Source organism: Seriola lalandi, unplaced genomic scaffold (assembly GCF_002814215.2).
Source record: "Seriola lalandi dorsalis isolate HSWRI2012SDOR001 ecotype SW California unplaced genomic scaffold, Sedor1 jcf7180002054795, whole genome shotgun sequence".
Lineage (NCBI taxonomy): Eukaryota > Metazoa > Chordata > Actinopteri > Carangiformes > Carangidae > Seriola > Seriola lalandi.
This window is the reverse complement of record NW_019525348.1, coordinates 2,837,487-2,857,177: the sequence shown is the minus strand read 5'-3', so window position 1 is coordinate 2,857,177 and position 19,691 is coordinate 2,837,487. Positions and strand designations below refer to the sequence as shown.

The window sequence follows — 19,691 nt, the reverse complement described above, 5'->3', positions numbered from 1 at the left end:
ATCCGAATTTATTATCTTTTTAAAAAGATCGCTAGCATAGCGGCTCTTGGTTCATTTATGTTTGTTTTTAGCAACTCAGCTTGACAGGAAACTTTGTTAATTATCTACAGCCTAGCTAGCGAGCTAGCAACGACTATGTTTGCTAACCGAAACATTTAGGTGAGCTAAATAACGGCTTACTAAGTAGCTACATTGCAGTGACATCTTATTGTTATTAGCAGTAGTACAGTTATGACATTGAATTCGTACCTGGTCATTTAGCCTAACAACAGCTGTAGAAGTATGAAGCTAACTGGTCGGTAACATTGCTTTTTTATGGCTAACCGTAAACTAGCTATAAGTTAGCTACATCTCCAAACAGGCTTCTTTAAAGTGACCCAGCTGAAAACTTTCCATCCAGCCTCTTCTCTAATGAACACACACTGAGCTGAGGTCTGAGCTGTCAGACACCTACATTAGGTGGCCACTCTCTACTCACTGCACTGTAGTATTAATGATTTTTAGATTCTGAGCAAAAACAGAAAAAAAATGTCATGTAATTGTGATAATTTGTCCAATGACAAAGCTAAAATTCAGATATGTGAAAATAAAAGTGTAAAAGTCTTATTATTAGTCCTAAACACTATTTCGGACTTAGTAAAGATGCACTTCACACAGGCTTCATCAAACACTGTATTCTTACCCTGTTAAATTAACTTAACCACACTATTGACTTTGTTAATGATTCACTGGCCTGACAGTTGGGCTTGTATTATTTGAGCTTGTGATAAAAGCTCTGGCAGTGTGTTAAAGCAAATAAAAAGTTTGATTTTATTATTAGTAACAACAGGATTTAAGTACATCTCTACTTTGGTGTTGTTTTTATATTGTGCAGTATAAACTCTGTTTATTTATTGACTGTAAATCCATTTTGTTGTTAAATGAGTTGCAGTCTGTATCCTTCACCTGTGTTTGCTGTTCAGTGTTGACAGATCCCCTCTTTCCTCTGGTTGTCATCTGTCTTTGTTCACCTGATACCAGACGCGTGGCGGCTATCAGAGGAAGACAATACCATCAATACAATGCACAACGCTGGGATCTGCGGCACGTTTGACACCTGATTTATCTCAAGCACCTATTCAGATTATCAACTATCCAACAAAGAGTCCTGCGTCGGATGAGTGGGTGGGGTCTGATACTCTGGGGAATTTCAGGGGTTAACCTTGACATCTGGGCCCCGATCATCCAACAAGTTCAGCCCAGCTGCCCTAATAGGTCTGGTTTTTCCCTTAAAAACACCTCATCCATCTGCTGAACTTCTCCTCATATAAGTTTCTCCATGATTGCCTGAGGCACTTCCATTCACAGACGCGTGCGGGGTGACACTGATCCCTGCTATGACGCCCATCCATATTTAAAGGGCAGTACAGGTGACCTGTGGGTGGCCCTTTCTGGCACGCTTAGGCTCGTCTGCACCCACAGAATCTTACATAACACGTTTGTTGGATATTTCCTCAAATTACCGCAATATGGTATAACGCACAATGAACTAATGGCTTCGGCACTCAGATGGCACGTGCCACTGCCGCACAAAAGCTGGGACCTGCGAAATTCAATCTGTTGATGAACGTGTAAGGATGACAATGAGGATGCCAATTAGCTTATGAATACAACAGGTGACACCTACATAAAGCCCAATTACACACTTATTTGTGTCCAGCGTCTCCCAAGACAGAATATAAGTTAACACAGTAGGATAAAAAATTAATCATGATGCATGTTGCCAACTCTGTCCCCAGGCAGCAATGTCTTGAAGCTAACTTTATAAATCTAAATGTTACTGACACTTAAATTTAGCCCTACGTAAAGAAATGGTTAACCAAATTCTTCGTCACTATTTCAGTCACCTGTAGGATCCAAAGAAGAGTAAATTATGTTGTCTGTAAAATTGTATTTTCCCAGTATCCGTGGTTACCACTGCAATGCATCTTCCATCAGGAGATCTAGTGGGGTGGTGTTGCAGTAGCAGCTGCTGCGCCGTTGAGGTGCACCTCTTCAGGGACTGCTAGATTGAGGTGACAGGGGAGAGGTCATGTTTTAACCTGCTACATGGCTGGGTGACAGGGACGCAAACCATCCCACAAAAGCGTCGGCTGGTAAACAACACAAGTGTTTCTTGTCCCAAAAGATTTCACACAGTCTTGTTGCACACATAGGCAAATTAGAGTGGAGTTTTAACAAGCAATCTTGCTACTCAGTTGTCAAACGATGCCACTTCTCTCATTTGCCAGGAAGGCATGGGAATTTCTCCAGAACAAAAGGAAGAGCTGCTCTGAGCAGGCCAGAAAACAAAAGCTTGACACAAATCAGCACAATTACAAACGCTAATCATGGTTTAACTGCCACTGAGATCAGAGTTAATTGAGAGCAGCTTTTAATTTATCCTTAAGAATGATAGGGCAGGTGTTAAACGAAAGGAACAGGAATCCACTTTGCATCAGATTTACACTGCAGTGTTTGGTTAAACACATCTGTGAGGACACTAGTTATATAAATTCACATTTCATTCGTGGTTCAAATGTTTTTACAGCCGTTTGATCTTTCTGACTGAAAAAAAAAAAAAGAGAGCGAGAGAGAATGACAACAACAAAACAGCAGTTTTCATTTACAGTGAGTGTATTGAGAAGGACAATACACGCCTTTCAAAGTACATCCAGTGAAACATTGGAATTTGATTATAATGATAGTGATGACAATATCTAAAAGTCATTGTTGCAAACTGTAGGACATTGAGAATGGGTGAATATGAAGAAATGCATCACCAAATTCTTATGACTCAGTGCGTTTGTTGGCACATACAATCACCATTAACAGCATTATACTGTTCAATACATACATCATCTAGACCCCAGTGTGTTTCCAGAACTACAATAATATAAAAGCCATACATTCTTGTCCCCAAACATCCAGGTATGAAAGTACATTTCTTAACCAACTTACACACAGTACAGTTCTGAGTTAAATACATTACAATAGGTTTGTGTGATGAGAGTTGATGAAAATGAACCCACTTCAGTGGAATTAATGGTTTATAGATCAGGAAGATGCCATATAATTTGGTAATTATAAGAAGTGTTACATGATCAAAAAATTTGATTGACATGCAGAAAGACAATAGTCCAAACACATCACAAGGCATGTGCCTGAATGAGCCGAGAGACTCAGAACATGTCGACGACCTTCAGAAGAAGTAAGTATCAAAATGTCATTTTAGGTCTTCACCATGTTGGGGCACTAACCTCAGCTCACATTATGTCTAATTGTGTTGGCCTCTGTGCACCAGCCTCCATAGAATTCTGTAAACTCAATGAAGCTTTGCTAACTGGCAAGATCTTTTATAAACACAGTCATCATTTCCTTCATAACTGTGTGCCACATTACAAGCACCGTCAGGGGATTTAGCCGGGGCTTAAGTCTTAGTGTCTGGCAGCTGTATGTGGCCTATGGCAAGCAGCATCATAGTATCAGTAGAAGACTTAAAAGACTGCCAGAGGAGGATTGTGAGATCCGACTTGAGCTTTATGTCATCTTCGTCAAAAGGTTCAATGCATGCTTCGTCAACATGGGAGGAAAAAACACCATAGACTTGCACTGTCTTTTGGATGGGGCGGACATTCACCTACAACATTTACTTTAATGCATGTGCAACATTGTCCTTATAAACTTAAATAATGACCCAGGCCATCGCCAAGTTTTATAGGAAACATTTGCCTCTAAGCAGTTTGAGTGCTTTGCATATTCAAACATAGGCATTAATTGGATGACAAATATTATGCAAAGAGGCAAGGAAGAAGTACAATAATGATGCAGGCTCTTTTTTTTTTGCAATGTACCCCTTTACATCGTTGTGCTGAAAAAAATGATTTGAAAATGCTTTTCATTTAGATTTGTGTTTCAGTCTGACATTTACCAAAGCACCGAATTATATTAAAGCATAAAGCAAACGTAGCAATCAAGCTAAAAGAAAACATGACAGGCAAAATTAATTAATTTGAAGTACTCACCCCTCATTTTTCATTTGAACTAAATAACCTCAGGGTCCAAATGTATTCAACAATAAATGTTCTCAGACCTTATCTTTTGTAATTTCATCATTCAAGCAAAGCAGCTGGGCTTGAGGGCACATTGTAGACATGGGTGTAAATCACCTGTTCCATACTCAGTGCTAGTATTACACAACATGGCCTGAACTAAAATGTCACTGCCAGAAATACATGCTTTGCTTTGCAAGAAAAGAGAAACCATTAAAAAGGCTGAGTATCATAAATCAAAAAAAAAAAAAAAATTTTTGTTTTGAAATTTTGTTTACATGAACTCCTACTTTGACTGAACCTCAGACGGGATAAATCCTCAGGAAGCACATTTCCAAACTTTGACAGCATGACAAAATGTGCAAAAAGTCAAGGAAGGTGAAGTGATATTACAAAGTGACTATATGCACAATGCACCTTTAAAGTATGAAGAGCTTGGCAAGGTCCATGGACAACTGGCTAACTACTAATACAGTACTAGTTGAATCGGTTGGTGAAGCCTGTGACATGAGCAGACATGAGTTTACACTTCAACACATGTAGAAAGGCATTCAGTGAGAAGTTTTTCCACAATGGAAAACAGACTCTTATCCACATATCTTCTTAATTAGTCTCATAATACTCGTGATTTTACAAACTGATTCAAACATTTTTTGGCTTTACAAAATATGTGCAGATCAGATCATCTTTTCCAATACAAAGGAATTTGCCAACATCTGTGTCACATCATCGCACAAAATCTTATGTACCAACAGTCACTTCTTGTCCATAATAACGTTGTCTGAGTTTTGTCCGACTAAACACAAAGAAGAGAGGAAGGAAAAAAAAAAAAAAAAAAAAAAACACCCATGAAATGATCTCTTTGGATACACCAAATACTTTAAAGGCAAGCGAGGTTCATTGGCCTTCTTAGTGTACTGTATGTCATTATACATTTAACCAGAGTACATTCAGTAACAAGAGATTTTTTTTTTTTTAAGGTTTCAAGTCCAAAAGAGATGACATACCTTCAGATAGAATAACTACAGCAGCAGAAAACAAAGACAAATGTGTTTCTGAATGGTGCAACATTCATGAAAAAACGAAAACGTAAGTGTTTTTGACTGTCGACATTCAATGTAGCACTTTGTCTCACCTGTGATTTGGTATCATACAGTGTAAAGGTCAGATATTCTGAAGACTTGGGATTAGAAAGAAATTACAAAACAGATATAAATACCAGAATTAATACCAGCAACAGGACAAGGTGGATCATCACCTAATAGAGATATATCATTAAAAATGGTTTGCAACTTTGAGTAAAAGGACAGTTACTGTGATAATACAAAGCATATTTTACACTGTACATGAAGCTGCTTTCCATTAAATAGGAATAAACAATTAAACATGTAAACCTAAACATCAGTGAGTGATTATACTATTATTGAGCATCTACTACAAGCACAGGAATAGGGAATGGCCTCTCTCTGAGGCTATAACCGAAGAAGTAGTCATTCAATTAATTTCAGTACCAGCAGTGCGATCCGATCCGACAGCCGCCCAACAGCTCACCTCAGCATTTGTTTGGTAGAAAGTGAGAAATTAACAGAACTGAGGAGCGCCGTTTGACATGGAAACAACATATGTTGTTATGACATAAGCTTCACAGATTGAGGCGACATATGAGATGACATAAAACTGTGAAATGAAGACAAGGCAGTAAAACAGTTATTTGTGACCTGAATGCTGTTGGTTATTTGCCTCCGACAGTAATGAACAGATTCTCATTGGTGCTGAGTCAACTGGTAAAACACACTCATATCTTATATGATGAATTTGAACTCTTTGATAATACAAAAAGAAAAATACAAATATACTGAGGCACAGTACATAATGAAGTTGAATTTTCATTAAAGGTAAACATATTCATGCCAATAGAAAGTGTATCAGTGAGTCCTTAATACATGAATACTAAAGTGTGGTTTTTTTTCGATTTGCATTAACTATACAGTGTTATTAAACATGTGGTGAGGGAGGTGGTGTGGGGATACTGTAGCGTTTCAACCATAAAGTACCTTACAAATACATTAAAATAACATTCATAAGTAAATGAGCTATGACATATTTATAAATAAAGATTGTTCAGCAAATATCCACATGTGCAGCTTGGTACCATCTGTACAATCTTCAGCATTAACTTGTATTTGGAGGAATTGAGTGAGGTGAGGTCGTAACAAAGAACTCCGAGCTCTTCTAATGAATCAAATCAATATAAAGTGATAAGCCCAACTCAAAGTGAGTGTGATTAAAATGTAAACAAGAACATAACCAGCAGAACATAACGCAAGATGCTTAAGTCATAATTATTGCACTTAAAGTTAGTAAAATGCTCACCTCAAGCGAGTGAATATGAGACCCTCTGTCTGAGAAAGCTACATGATAGTCGTCACAAATAAAATAAAGAATGAATGAAAAGTCAGTTACTGATAAAAGGAATGTATCTTTGTTCTTTTTTTTGTGATTCAGTAAGCTAGAAGGAAACCAGACTCCCAGATACTTCTTACCGTAACTCTCTTCCAGTCTTTCTAAGAACACCTATAAATGAACTCAGTGTATTGGGTGTGAGAGCAGAGTCCAGGTCAGTTAGGTGGCGACTTTAAGACTTGTGCTCGAGTGTAAACACAATAACCTACAGCTTCATCTTATCAACCACTTGACCATCGTTCAGCAAACAGCACACAACTGCGACTGCAGCATCTGGTAAACATGAATGTCGCTGCATTTGCACCTTAAGAGCTTCTAGACAGATGGTGGCAGCTGTGTGTGCAACAGACCTCAAGTGCATTCAATATAATTCATCTTTAAAAAAAATAAAATAAAATGAGTTTGATTTGACTTGTATCAACTGAACTTCACGTACCCTGATAATTACCTAAAAATGAACCGCAACAAGAATTCATAAGGTAATTTTAAAACAGAAAAACAGGAGACGTGAAACATGTACTAAAATAACCAAAAGATTAAACAAAAAAAAACAAAAAAAACTAACTATAAAAACTACATCCACTGAATGAAAATGTTCTAAAGCGAAGACATAGCTCAATCATAAATTTGGCTTTGATCAATCCCATTTGTTCCAACTTATTTTAACATATGATACTGATACACGAGCTACACCTAAACCTTTATTAGTAACTTCTCATCCTCTGTCTCTTTGCTTCTTTTTATTTTTTACTAAGTTTACCCGCCTTCTTTTTGGGCTCATACGGTGTCCGTAGGATGCTCGGCGTCTCCTCCATGACACGTACGAGTAGGTTATCGATGTAGTCCTCCAGCTCTCTGATGTGGGCGTCTTTCTTCTTCACTATTTCTTTCTGCTTGATGAGTTCCTGCACAACTTCCTCAAAGGATAAGTTGCTATAGGCGGCCACACTTTCCTGTGTCACCTCCTGGAAGAACAAAAAACAGACAAAAAAATACACAAAACAAGTCAATGCTCAACCCCAGCAGATTTTATAAGGCTACAAGCTCCATATTGTGCATGGATATGTTTAGAGAACAATTAGATTAAAATGGTTGAATGATCTTCTATGAAGTGTCACATCTGATAACAGAGGCAGGAGTGAAACTACCCTTAAAGATCGCTCACAACACAACACAGAAAATTACTAATTAGACGTGTAAACCTAATGTGACATAAACTCACATGTGTTTATCGCGTGTTATCTGTTGCTAATAAAGGCTAAATGAGAGTTGTTAGATGAGACTGTTCTCCAGGGATTTAGCACTTGCATGTCACTGAATTCTGTGGCAGATGTCTAACAGTGTTTGTAACAAATCAAGAGCAGTTTAAGTGCACTAATGGGATTTGACTTGGACACTACAGCTAGAAGCGAACATCTTCAGAAAGTTGTTTTCCTTATTCTTTACTAAAAGTATGAAAGTATGACCTCTCTTACTACAGAGACTACAAAATCGCCTGACAGGCTGCCAGAACTTAACAACAAAGCCCCCCCCCTCCCAAAAAAAACAAAAAAAAGAAAAAGGAAAAAAAAAGAAGAAAAAAACAACAAAAAAAAAGGAATCTTTGTTTTGAGGGGGGAAATGCCAGGCTGCACATTTCTGCAATTAAATGTCAGGCTAATAAATACCAAAATAAGGATGCAACCCAAGCCCAGCTTTGCTCTTTGAGGACAATCTATTTGGACAGAGCAGTGTGGTACGGTATGTGCAGATCATATTGCGCGGGTACGAGAGGAGCTGTAATCGTTTTTAATGAGGGACCACTTTATCGCTTCAGTGCTGGGCATCCTCCCCCGAACGGATAGAGCAGCAAAGCCTTCACCCTGTTTAAAATACCACACTTATCAGCTTCCACTCCCATGCACCATTCAAGCTTCTACTGCTGGCTAAAGACAATGCGGAAAGACCTGGAGCGGGACTGCTTACCAGGTATCTTATCGCTTCTAACAGCACAGAGGCTACTGTGGGGCGACACAAACCAAAATGAAATATTTGCCACAGAGATTAAATGTCCAATGTAAGGAGGGTTTCAAGAACAGAGCTCAGTAACCTATTCCTCACACACACACACACACACACACACACACACACACACACACACACACACAATACAAAAAAGGCATCTTACTGAAAGATACTGCGCTTAAGCCATCTGAGAGGCAATAACAGAACTGACAGCCATATGGAAGTGAATGTTGGTTTCACATACAAGCGTACACACACTCTCTTGCTCTCCCTCTCTCTCTCTCTCACACACACAAATACACACACAGCATAATAATCAGGAGCTTTAGTGGCTGGTGACAAAGGCCTGGAAATGACCATGAACTGGCAAAGTAATGATGACCATTTTTCTGCGATCAGTAGTGGGGAGAAGATAAGGCGCACACTTGGCATTCTCCAGTTGTGTCATTACAGTTTCTAATGAGCTCAGCTTTGAGAATCTAAAAGCTCAGTCCTTTGAAATCTCTCACTGCCCTCCCTCCCTCCACTCCCCCCCTCCCCCTGCATGTGGTTAATTAGGGCCTTGAAGCAGAGGAAATGGGAGCTGCCATTTCTGCGAGGCACTGCGGCATGCACGGGGGCACGTGTGGATACCGACAGCCCTCAACACCCACAAAGAAAGGTGAGGAAAGCCATTATCAGCATTCTCTTTCTCATTTAGGCGTCACTTAAGCTACTGCTCCCACTGCTCCTTCGTAAATCCCAATTTTGCTGTGTAATAGTCTACGAATTTCCTTTTTCAAATTGGAAGTGCAAAAAAGAATTTAAAGAAAAAAACAACAAAGGGTAAAACATCATGTACAAATGATGTAATAATCATTAAAAAAAGAAAATCAAACTAAATTTCCTTGCCTTTTATCAACAACAACAACAAAAAATTCCAATTACAGAATCAGTGCAGCCCACCACTATGACTGACCTTATAGACTGAAATTTCACACCACTTCAGATTATGATCGGATCAGACATGATGACCAATGTGTGCAGCTGCTAATTAGTTGAATGGCACATCTGAATTTCCAGAGGCCTCAGAGATCAATGCCACCAGCTGCTGCGTCAAATGAAACTTTGAGTTCTCAATTAAAAATATACACAACGCTGCAAAGGAAGTAATGTCACAGCTTGAGGTCACTTTTTTTTTTTTCCATCTCAATCAATGTCAGGTAAAACTGACAATGTGTGACGATATCAAGCGACTGTCAGCTTTTGCAACAAGGGTTGTACTGCCTCTCTTACTTTTTTCTTGCTGTAGATGTCCTTCTTCTTCTGGCCAAAGGCGATGTCTTCCTTTCCTGTTGACTTTTTATCACTGTGAAGAAATCAAATAGAAAGTCAGCATTCATACTAATACAGAAGCTCTGAGGCAGATTCGGACATTTAAGAGAATATGGTGAAGAGAGAAAATGTTTCATCAATAAATATTGTACTTTGAAGCACCTTTTTATATCCGTGCACCACATTATAAATGACCAGTGAGCTACTGCATGACAAAGGCAGCAGTAAAGATGATGGACTAGTGCCTACAGAGATAAGTGGTTAATTGGGTGGTCTATCTCTGCAGAGGATCTCATTACTATAGCTCAGAGGGCTCTGTTATCAAGCCCAGGCTCTCTAAAGAGCCTCTAATGACACCTTCCACTGATAAACCAGAACTTAGCCACAGCGCTCACCAACTCTTTATGTAACACAGGAAATAGATGTAACTGGCTCTGTGGACATGTTTGAACAACAATACTTAGGAGAGAGAGAAGGGGGGGGGGTGTATCAGATCGTACATTTCAATCAACAAGGTATTTGAAACTTTACAAGAATGCAGTAACCAATATCCTGCAGCACAGTGGTTGTCCCATGGGCGAGCCAGATCACATTTTGGGATTGTGAGATATTTATGGAAAAGGATGGAGAACATACAGTGATGATATGCTACACATGTACGCAGATGGAGGCTAAATTTAAGGCATGGAAGAAACTGATATTTCAGTGGAGCTAATTAGGAAGTTCCTTCTGTTTCTTAGTCACACACATCCTGCAAAGTATGAACCAGTTCAAAATAAACTGTTGATTGTTGACATACATCAAAGCCAAACCTGGCAGCTGTTAATAAATGATCATGAATGAAAACAAAAGACAACTTTAAACACATGAGTGTTTACTGTACATCTATGTGGAGCAGAGAGGGACATTTAGAGAAGCTGCTCCTTCAAGGGGAAGTTTCCAAGACTCTAAACCGAGTGTCCAAGAAGTTTAAATGAGGAACTGGACATGAAGCCATTTTTGTAGCGTCTCTGGATTATATATTTTCTCAAAGAGCAGACACATTTGAGAACAACTTGACATTTATTTAAAAGATGAGAGTAATTTGAGTCTGTGGTGTTTTGAAAAATTAGGTTGAAAGACTAAAGAATTTGTTCATTTGTGTCGACAAACGGATATTCAACTTTTTTAACCATCGACGGGTTAAGATTAGAGACGCACTGAACTATGATTGACAGCTACACAAACATTTTTTTACGTTTCTTTAATGGACAATGGAACTGTATGTTCATAATAAAACATTGATTATTTACTATTAAATCACTCGGTGAAGGGAAAGCTCACTTTCTCACTCTTGGAATGAGGGTAAATAAAAATCATGTGACTGCTTTCTGATCACAATAAAATTCTAATTATTACTGAGGGCCATCATCCAAGTCACTACAGCAACACTGGCGGTGTGGACACACGTGTGCGAGCCACAGCAGCAGCTCAGTGAGGTAGCCGTCATGCACAGGTGAGGTCACCAGTGTGGCTCTAGTTTTAGTCGCTTTATCTTTGCTAGCTTCTTAAAACTGGACATGTTCAGCAGGCGATGGTGTTTTCATGTGTCCGATTAAGTTTGTTGTTCCAAATGTTTTTGTGGTTGTTCCTATTCCAAATTGCGAACTTTGCATTTTCTACGCCGACAGCATGTTGCGTCTGTGCTGTTGTGTGTGAAACATGAACCATTAAGAGGCGTATGAGTGTAAATTTGACCGGCACAGAATCAGATATCTTAGACTGATAGGTCGTAACCAATCATAGCCCATCATGCTGACAACCAGCCTTTTCCAATCACCAGCTGATCAATTGGTATATCTCTAGTTAAGTTTTTATTTGATAAATTATATTCTGAAAAGATGGCTATAATTTTATTTTTTTTGTCATTTATATTTATATTGTACTATTCTGTATTCAAGAAGAGTAAGAGTAATAATAATATATTGTTAGACAAAACTGAAATGCTCTTGTTTTATGTACTAGGTATCTATGGTGATTTAGGGATCAATCACTGATTGGGATATTTGGGATTAAGGAAACCAGAAACAACCTAAGGCAGCACCCTGATGAAGGAGAGACAGCTGGAAATGTTTTGTGAGGTAAATAGAGTGTGATGTACTGGAGCAATACTGTGTGATGTGTTTTTTCATTTTGATGAACCACACAGAGTAAACAAAACAGGAAATTACCTGGCTTTGTAATTGGAGCTGAACGGGTTAGTGTCTGCTTGTGAGTCACCACTGAAAGGGTTGGGGGAACGCAGGTCTCCAGAGCTGCCCGATCGCCCCCCGTTGCTGGTCTTGCGGCCCTCCTTCTTTCCCGTCACTCGTTCCAGGAGGCTGACCTTCTCCTTTTTCTCCTTCCGCTCTGCGCGGTCCCACAGCTGCCCGTGCTCCCCCTCAAATGGGTTGCGGTTGCGTGGGAGCGTGGCATACTTCTGTGGCAGGGTGTCACTGATATCAGTGAAAGGGTCACTGTGTGCCTCACCGTCCTGATAGCCTGGCACCTCGCTCTGGGAACGCCTGTGAGGTCCACCTGTACTCCCCCAGGGGAAACCAAAAGTATTACATCAACTGATGGAGCTGCAATAAACAAATATCTATGGAAAGAAATAATCACAATCTTTATAAAGGCAAAATATGTAATTGTTTTTCAATGGGAGGATTTATGATGATTTTACCCAAAACAATCCCTGATTTAATGATTTAAACACTTTGAACTGTCTGACACAAATAAAAGAACAAGTAAAGATCTCCACTTTGTGTTGTGCCTAAGTGTTTACTCATGTTATTTTTCAAGCTGGCCTTGACACTTCTCCAACTAATTCCACACCACAAAAGAAACATTTCATTTGGAGCAGTAATTTAGGACAGCTTGTTATATTATTTATACCCTCCAAATCTGCAATTGTGTGCCTCCTACCTTCACAACCTTGGCTAATTTCCTCTCTCCAGCATGCCAAACTGAATGTTCACAAAGTAGCTTGTAAGATAAAGTCATAATCATTGTACTGTTACTGCCTCAGACATCTGTGCGGTGGAGATCTGGAAGTCAAGATAGTCGGCAGTGAGTTGAATAATGCTTATCTATTTCCTTTTGTGATTATTTGTACATTTAGAGACCAGAATTTGGGTTGTTGGTAATGAATATAAGACAAATCAGATTGTTGCCTGATTGATTGCGCCATTGCTTGGCAAAATTATGAACTGTGCTGTTTGAAAATGACCATATTGAAACTTTAGGGTTGCTAATCAATACCTGACCAGAATAATGACATCACCAGAAAAATATTCTTAGAGATTTTTTAGAGACATCTCAGTAGGGATAGGGTAGCAGGAGGGGTCAGTTTTATACTGGTCAGCAACAGAGATCTACAAAGACTGCAGACTGGTACAAAAATTACTATACCTTTATATATAGGTTTACATACCTTGTACTGTCAATATCTTTATATACACTGTATATCCCTCTAGCTTTGTGACTACTATTGACCCCTACTGATGGCCACTGGAAATTGCAAAAGCATCCCACATTAACAGTACAGCAGTCACAAGTAAATAAGGCTAAGATACTTAATTTAGAACAGGTAAACAAGAAAAAATGGTGTTAAAGGCCCCACATAGTATAAAGGTAGATGTCCATGTGTAGTTTGATTATAAAGCAGGTCTAGGTTCTATATTAATACTGTGAAAGTATCAAAGTACTCACTCCACAGAGAAATGCACACAGCCTGTATTCAGAAACTTCTGAAACTTTGTGATGTCACAACAAAGCAGTCACTGCTCTCAACCATGCCCCAAGCCCCGCCCACCTGGGCCCACCATTCAACCTTGCAGGATTTGGTTTCTCTGAGTGTTTACATGAAACCTACTATATTTTTATTCAGTCCCTCAGGAAACAGTCAACCAATCAGAAGAGAGGCTCGTAGCCTCCTCTCTTCTGATTGGCTCACTGACCTGTTGTTACTAGAGCTCCAGAGAGAAGCCTGAGAGAGGAGATGTAAAACTACACTGAGATGGTTTTTGGTTCTTAAAACCACAAATGTATCTTCTTATGGATCAACTTCAAATAAAACACAGGAGAAGAGGAAACCATACTGCAGTTGTGTTATAACACTTCTCTCTCATTTCAGTGTATGACAACAAGGCCTTTTATCCTTCACACATAGCTGAAATTTTTGAGACACCAGTCTCTTGCTTATACCACTGTCCTCCATCCTTGAATGAAAGTATGAGATGATCAACAATGACTTCATTTGGTAAAGAGACATCATTTGGTGTTATTTCAAAAACCCTGTCAATCCTCTGCAGACATGTGACAAGCAGTGATGAAAGTTCACCTGCTGTACCTAAAGAGGCAAACATAACATACATACATAACAATCAAAATCTGAAAAAAAAATAGCTTTGGTCCTCACCACTCTCTTCTATGGAGTTCATGGAGTCCAGCTTAGGTCGAAAATGGGTCCCAATGAGGTCCGACATGGAATGGGCTGCAGATAGTTTATGGGCCCCAGCGAGTAATGGTCTCTTGACCTTTGCTTCAGGCTGAGGTTGTAGGTCTGGGGCAAAGGCCTGACGGCTGGGCTCCGCGTCACACACGGCAGAGCGAGGCAGGATGGCTGAAGATGTGTCACCAAAGCCACTGTCGTGTTTGCGACCCTTCATTTTGTCCTTCAGTTTGGAAAAAGGCGAGCGGGGCTTCTCCTTCATGGAGAGGTCGAACATGCTGGCCGTCATGTTGTTCCTCATGAACTGAATGCTGACTTGGATGCGGCCTCGTTCTTTCCTCTTTTTCCCCGGCTTTGACTCCAAGGAATACCAGCTGTAATGAGAGAGGAGAAAGCTTAGGCTGAGCAAATTCAACAAGGCAATTTATATAAAAAGAACAGGATTTATGAAAATGTTGTGAGTTGATTACACATAATTCAGCATCATTCAGGAAGACAGGTATACAAAGTCAAAATGCAGTAAAAGTCCTTACACTATCAAACAATATGACAAATGGAAGAAATAGCCCACATCCTTTCTAATGTGCTCTACCTACTTCTTTGTGGACACCAGTGAAAAGGCTAATTTGAGCAGACTAATCCAAAAGCTACACACAAACGCAGGGGCTTAAATCTGACTTTAACTTTTTCTGACACAAGTGAGAATACAATTTATCACACAGAGGATAAACATTATTCTTTGCAAATTGAACGTTAGAAACGGGATGCTGCTGAATAATATAGACCATTTCAGGCTGCTTTTGAGCTTCTATTTGTTTAACCTCTCTGCTTTTTCAACTGGAAGTAATGGGATTTATGCCTTCACTCTGAGCGAAATGAAGTGGCATTTGCACAAATCTGGCCTTTGTTCAGAAATGCAACAACAAGCAATTGGGGAAACTGCAAAGCCATGTCGCATGGCAACCCAACAGTTCGTATATGCTAATAATACATATCCACTATGTTATAGGGCTTATGACAATGTCCTACAGGAAAACAGCAATAAGATGAATAAACTGTAAATCAGTCAATGTAAATCTAAGAAATGTGGCTGTATTCTAAATACTGGCCTGCACACCATTACCGTATGTAACATTTTCAATCTAATGGACAACCCTTGAACTGAAAACATCTTTGCATGATCTTATTTGTTTTAATATAATTACTGATATTACTTCCTGGATGTAAATGGAGATTTGTAGAATCCCTTGAATTCCAGCATGAAGTATCAGTTATCAGTTCAATCCAAAAAAAAGAAAAAAAAAAAAAGAAAAAAAGGTCTTGGTATTGGCCTTTTAAAAACCGCAGCTGTTGAACGCTATTCTAAACCGTCGAGCTCGTGGCCCAGGAGCACAGTCATGAAAGGCCTTGCTGGGTCTAATTCCCAGGCTGCGCACCGTTCTCAGTCTGATCAGCAGCCACAGCATGCCGCTGCCGTGGGGCCGGAGCTGCACCTCACGTGTGTCTCAAGGCCAAGATAAACCTCCGTGCGCTTGGAACCACAATCCTCCCACTCGGGCCCGGACCGCTGGGAAACTCCTCACAATCAACAAACACAGGTGTGCGATAATTATGGGCTGCCTACTCAGATATCAAGACGGGCTTTCCTCCCCAATATGTCAGTTCAAAAACATTGCAGATGGGCCCGCAGTGAACACAGACCCACAGTGGAGTGTGGATATAGTATCGAGGGTCCCAGCATCATTGTCAAGTATGCCTGCAGTGTGGGATTAGGCCAACAAGCAACACGGGTATATCCATTACAGAACCACTGCTGAAAAAGTGCACGGCCTCAAGATGCATCGGCTCAGGCACCTAAAACAAATAAAACCCATCCACACTGATTATAACATATTGTGATTCTCCCCCCTGATGGACGAACAGGAAGTGTGCTGATGTCTTTCCATGTTGAAATGTGCAGTGAGCTAATTAGCACCAGATCCAGTTTGCTAATTCTGTTCCTGTTTTCTTAATGTAGATTTAAGAAACGTGTGTGTGCTGGACTTGTAAGGATCAACATCCCCAAGATGTGATGGTACGTACAGTATGTTGGTTTAGTTTAGTGTAGATTTATTCATTTTCTCTTTCTGTTCAAGCCTCTTATTCAGTAACTTCACAAAGGGACAAACCTTCTTCTAGCAAGCCCTGGGCGTGAGGTAGATAAACAGTATAGACAAATCAGCCTGTTTAAGAGAGGTCTGACTCAGTTAGATGACACCCACTACTGTTCACCAAAATCACACTCAGTATGCAAGTGAAGAGTCTCCACTTCATCTGACTCTTAGTCTTTTTGGGTTAAGGAAGACACTGAGAGCATTCAGATAAAAATAAAACAAGGAGAACAAGTGAACTCTTAACTGAACACGCCAACATTCAAACACAGCTCCTTTTGCTTGTGAAGAAAATACCATATTCACCTTTGAAAACAAGTTTATGCATAGGAGTGACTAAGTAGACATGTTTGGCCAGCTCTACTAGTTTCTGTTAGGCCAACTGGCACTCACCATGTCAGTGAAATAATCTTTCAACAATGTAGGCAAATTCATTGCTAAGCCTCGAACAATAGATGATCAACAAGATGGAAAAACTAAAGCTCAACCAATCTGTGATGTTTGTTCCACCTCATCTGTGACAGGTGTGTTAGATAGTTCAAAGCTGAAGAAGAAAAAAATCTGATGCGCCTGTTTCCAGTTCACCTACTGGATTACAAACAATTTACTGCTGGTCTTTAAAGTGAAATGGATCAATCATATAAAACAGCAACATAGAGAGAATAAAGGACAATGCAGTGGTATGTTAATCATGTGGTGTAAAAAAAAAAAAATAGCTCAATTTAGGTCATCAACCTATTTGAGAGTACAGAGTACAGAATGTAACGAACACAACTCAACACACTGTCATTAGGTCCACATATGTAGGCTCATATGGAAACGGCATGTGTGTGAATGTGACAATGTGTAGCAACTAATATATCCCACTCTGTAATCAACGTATGACTTTCAGCAAATATTTTCCACTTCCTCTTAAAAGTCTGTTCCACCAACGCACTGATACATGACTGTGAGCTGGCACTGAACTGAACTTGAATGTTATAAATAATCATTACATAAGATATCAAATACTGTATATGTGATGCTAAAGACCCAGTATGAAATTTACAATATCAAAATTCAAGTTTCAATCAGGGAAACTCAACTACAGCAGATTTGTCCCAGTGTCCAAATGTCAATTACTTGACATTTAGCTGGTGTAATATCGTGAACTAATGGCACTGCAATGACTTTAGACAGATTACAGTTCATTAATGGTAGCAAACTAAATCTAATTTTTCATTTTGACTGACTGATTTAATGCTGCCCTGTTATGATTGTCATATCGTTTTGTATCTTCCCAAAACAAGTTGGTGTTGGCAAAAAAGAATTATGGTGAGAATTTTGCAGCAGGTATTCGTGTATCTTAATTTTGGATTGGTGGTCTAGATGTATGGTTTGTTGTTAAATTATGTGCCTTGAGGTGACATCTGGTACTTTCCTGCTACAGTATATGATACTTACTCAGTTTTCTTACGCTCCTTGTTATCAAAGATTTCATTAAGGTTGATGGACCTCTGACCCAGGAACTTGTCCATCCCGACCAAGGACCGGTGCATCACGATAAGGCAGAGTTCATATACTTCTGGGTTGCCCTCCAAAAGTAGACCAGGCAATTCAAAGGAGGCTTCTTCTTTCCAGACAGGACTGAGCGTTTTCTCCGCCACCGACGTCGAGTACTTTTCCTTGCCCAGCTGAATGATGGTGTAGGCATCATTGGTGCCATTTTTGCCCTTGGGCTGTAAACCGTTTGCTTGAAGAACAGTGGCTTGGACATGGGTTGGAAACCACTTTTGAGACTGCTCACCCAGTGACATTGTCAGCACCGTTTATTTACTGAGAGCCATTCAAAACAAGCTAAATGATAATTTATATAGTTGGTGTGTGTGTGTGAGTGAGTGTGAGTGTGAATGTGTGATGTGCAAAAAGCAACAGTCACGATTCACTATAGTTTGCTGTCCATGTCAGTGTGGTTTGTGCATACATTAGGAATCATTACAAGCAATGACAAGTCTGACAAACTGAGCAAGCCTCATCTTCTGCCAAATCACAGATGTCCAAGCCACTGGTAAGTCATCTGGAAAAACACAGAAAGAAAAGGAGCATCACTGTCTTTCCCAGAACAAGGACATGACTCATGTGGGCACACAGGGAGCGTTGATATTAAACTAGCTAATGATTTCAGTCTGATTTGATGACAGCCACTTAAACCTACATTTGTTTGTATTTAATTTCAAGAAATATGAAGATTAAAACTAAAATTAGATATTACTATATGATTTTGTATAGTATTGATATATATGTGTCTGTCTCCCTAAATATCAAGACAGAAACAGATGATCTCATCCAGTGACACATTTTGGTGTCATTGTCACTGAATTAGTGACGGACCCAGTGGGCTGAGAGCATGACTGTTGCATAGCATTAATTCCAAATTAATTCATTTGCATACATTTCTTCTGGTTGAGATTAAGAATATTGCAGTACAATGACCAGGAGTGCTGTCAAAGAGTCTTTATTCAGTGCCTAAGAGCAGCTCCAGGTTTTTATCTCTAGATGACCCATACAGTCTACTGTCTCTGCTTTTCAGCTTAAAGAAAAAACTTAGAAAGCTCGCCTGTATATTACAGAACTGATACAGCTACATGCTTTTTACTGTAGTGTAATTCCCTTTAAGTGAGCATCTCTCCACAGGTTTCCTCATGACGAGCGCAGCTGACTGCTACAGTCCACTCATGCATTCAAGAGACTTATTTATGAGGTTAACATTAGGCTTTTTTCTCTCTTTCGTTCAGACTGCAGGTTAATGTTAGCTACATGCGGCTAGCTACAGAGCTAGCAAGCACACAGATCTTCACACACACAGCTGCTTACCTCGGTGTCATTTTCAGCGACTCTAGAAGGACATTCAGCAATTCACCTCATCAGGGACAGGCTTCACATATACATTCAGGCGGCGGCTTCTGAGACAAACGCCAACTAATGTTAGTTGTTGCTGTTGCTGTCCATTGCTATTCACTGCTGTCGGCCAGCGGCGAGCTTTACTTCCTGATGTGTCGTCACTTCCGCTTAACGCCGGTGAAACTGTTCTGAATGTAAAAAAGGTGACGTACGAGCTCACGCATAAACACGCGAAGAAGAGTGGCTACAAAGGTAATAAAATAGACAAGAAACCATAACAACTAAATACAGCCCCCCCCCCAAAAAAAAAAAAACTAATAAAAATTGCGTATGTATAAA

General features: G+C 39.7%; 1 protein-coding gene across 1 annotated transcript; it reads right to left on the bottom strand.

Annotated features, from left to right (window-relative positions):
• Nucleotides 1–2,637: 2,637 nt before the first annotated feature.
• rab11fip2 (RAB11 family interacting protein 2 (class I)) lies at nucleotides 2,638–19,484 on the bottom strand. Its single transcript, XM_023425918.2, has 6 exons — nucleotides 19,326–19,484; nucleotides 17,916–18,528; nucleotides 14,290–14,696; nucleotides 12,062–12,407; nucleotides 9,813–9,885; nucleotides 2,638–7,498 (listed from the first exon to the last, which is right to left on the bottom strand). The coding sequence occupies exons 2-6, from the start codon at nucleotides 18,266–18,268 to the stop codon at nucleotides 7,274–7,276; spliced, it is 1,404 nt and encodes a 467-aa protein (XP_023281686.1). The 5' UTR covers nucleotides 18,269–18,528; nucleotides 19,326–19,484; the 3' UTR covers nucleotides 2,638–7,273.
• Nucleotides 19,485–19,691: the final 207 nt, after the last annotated feature.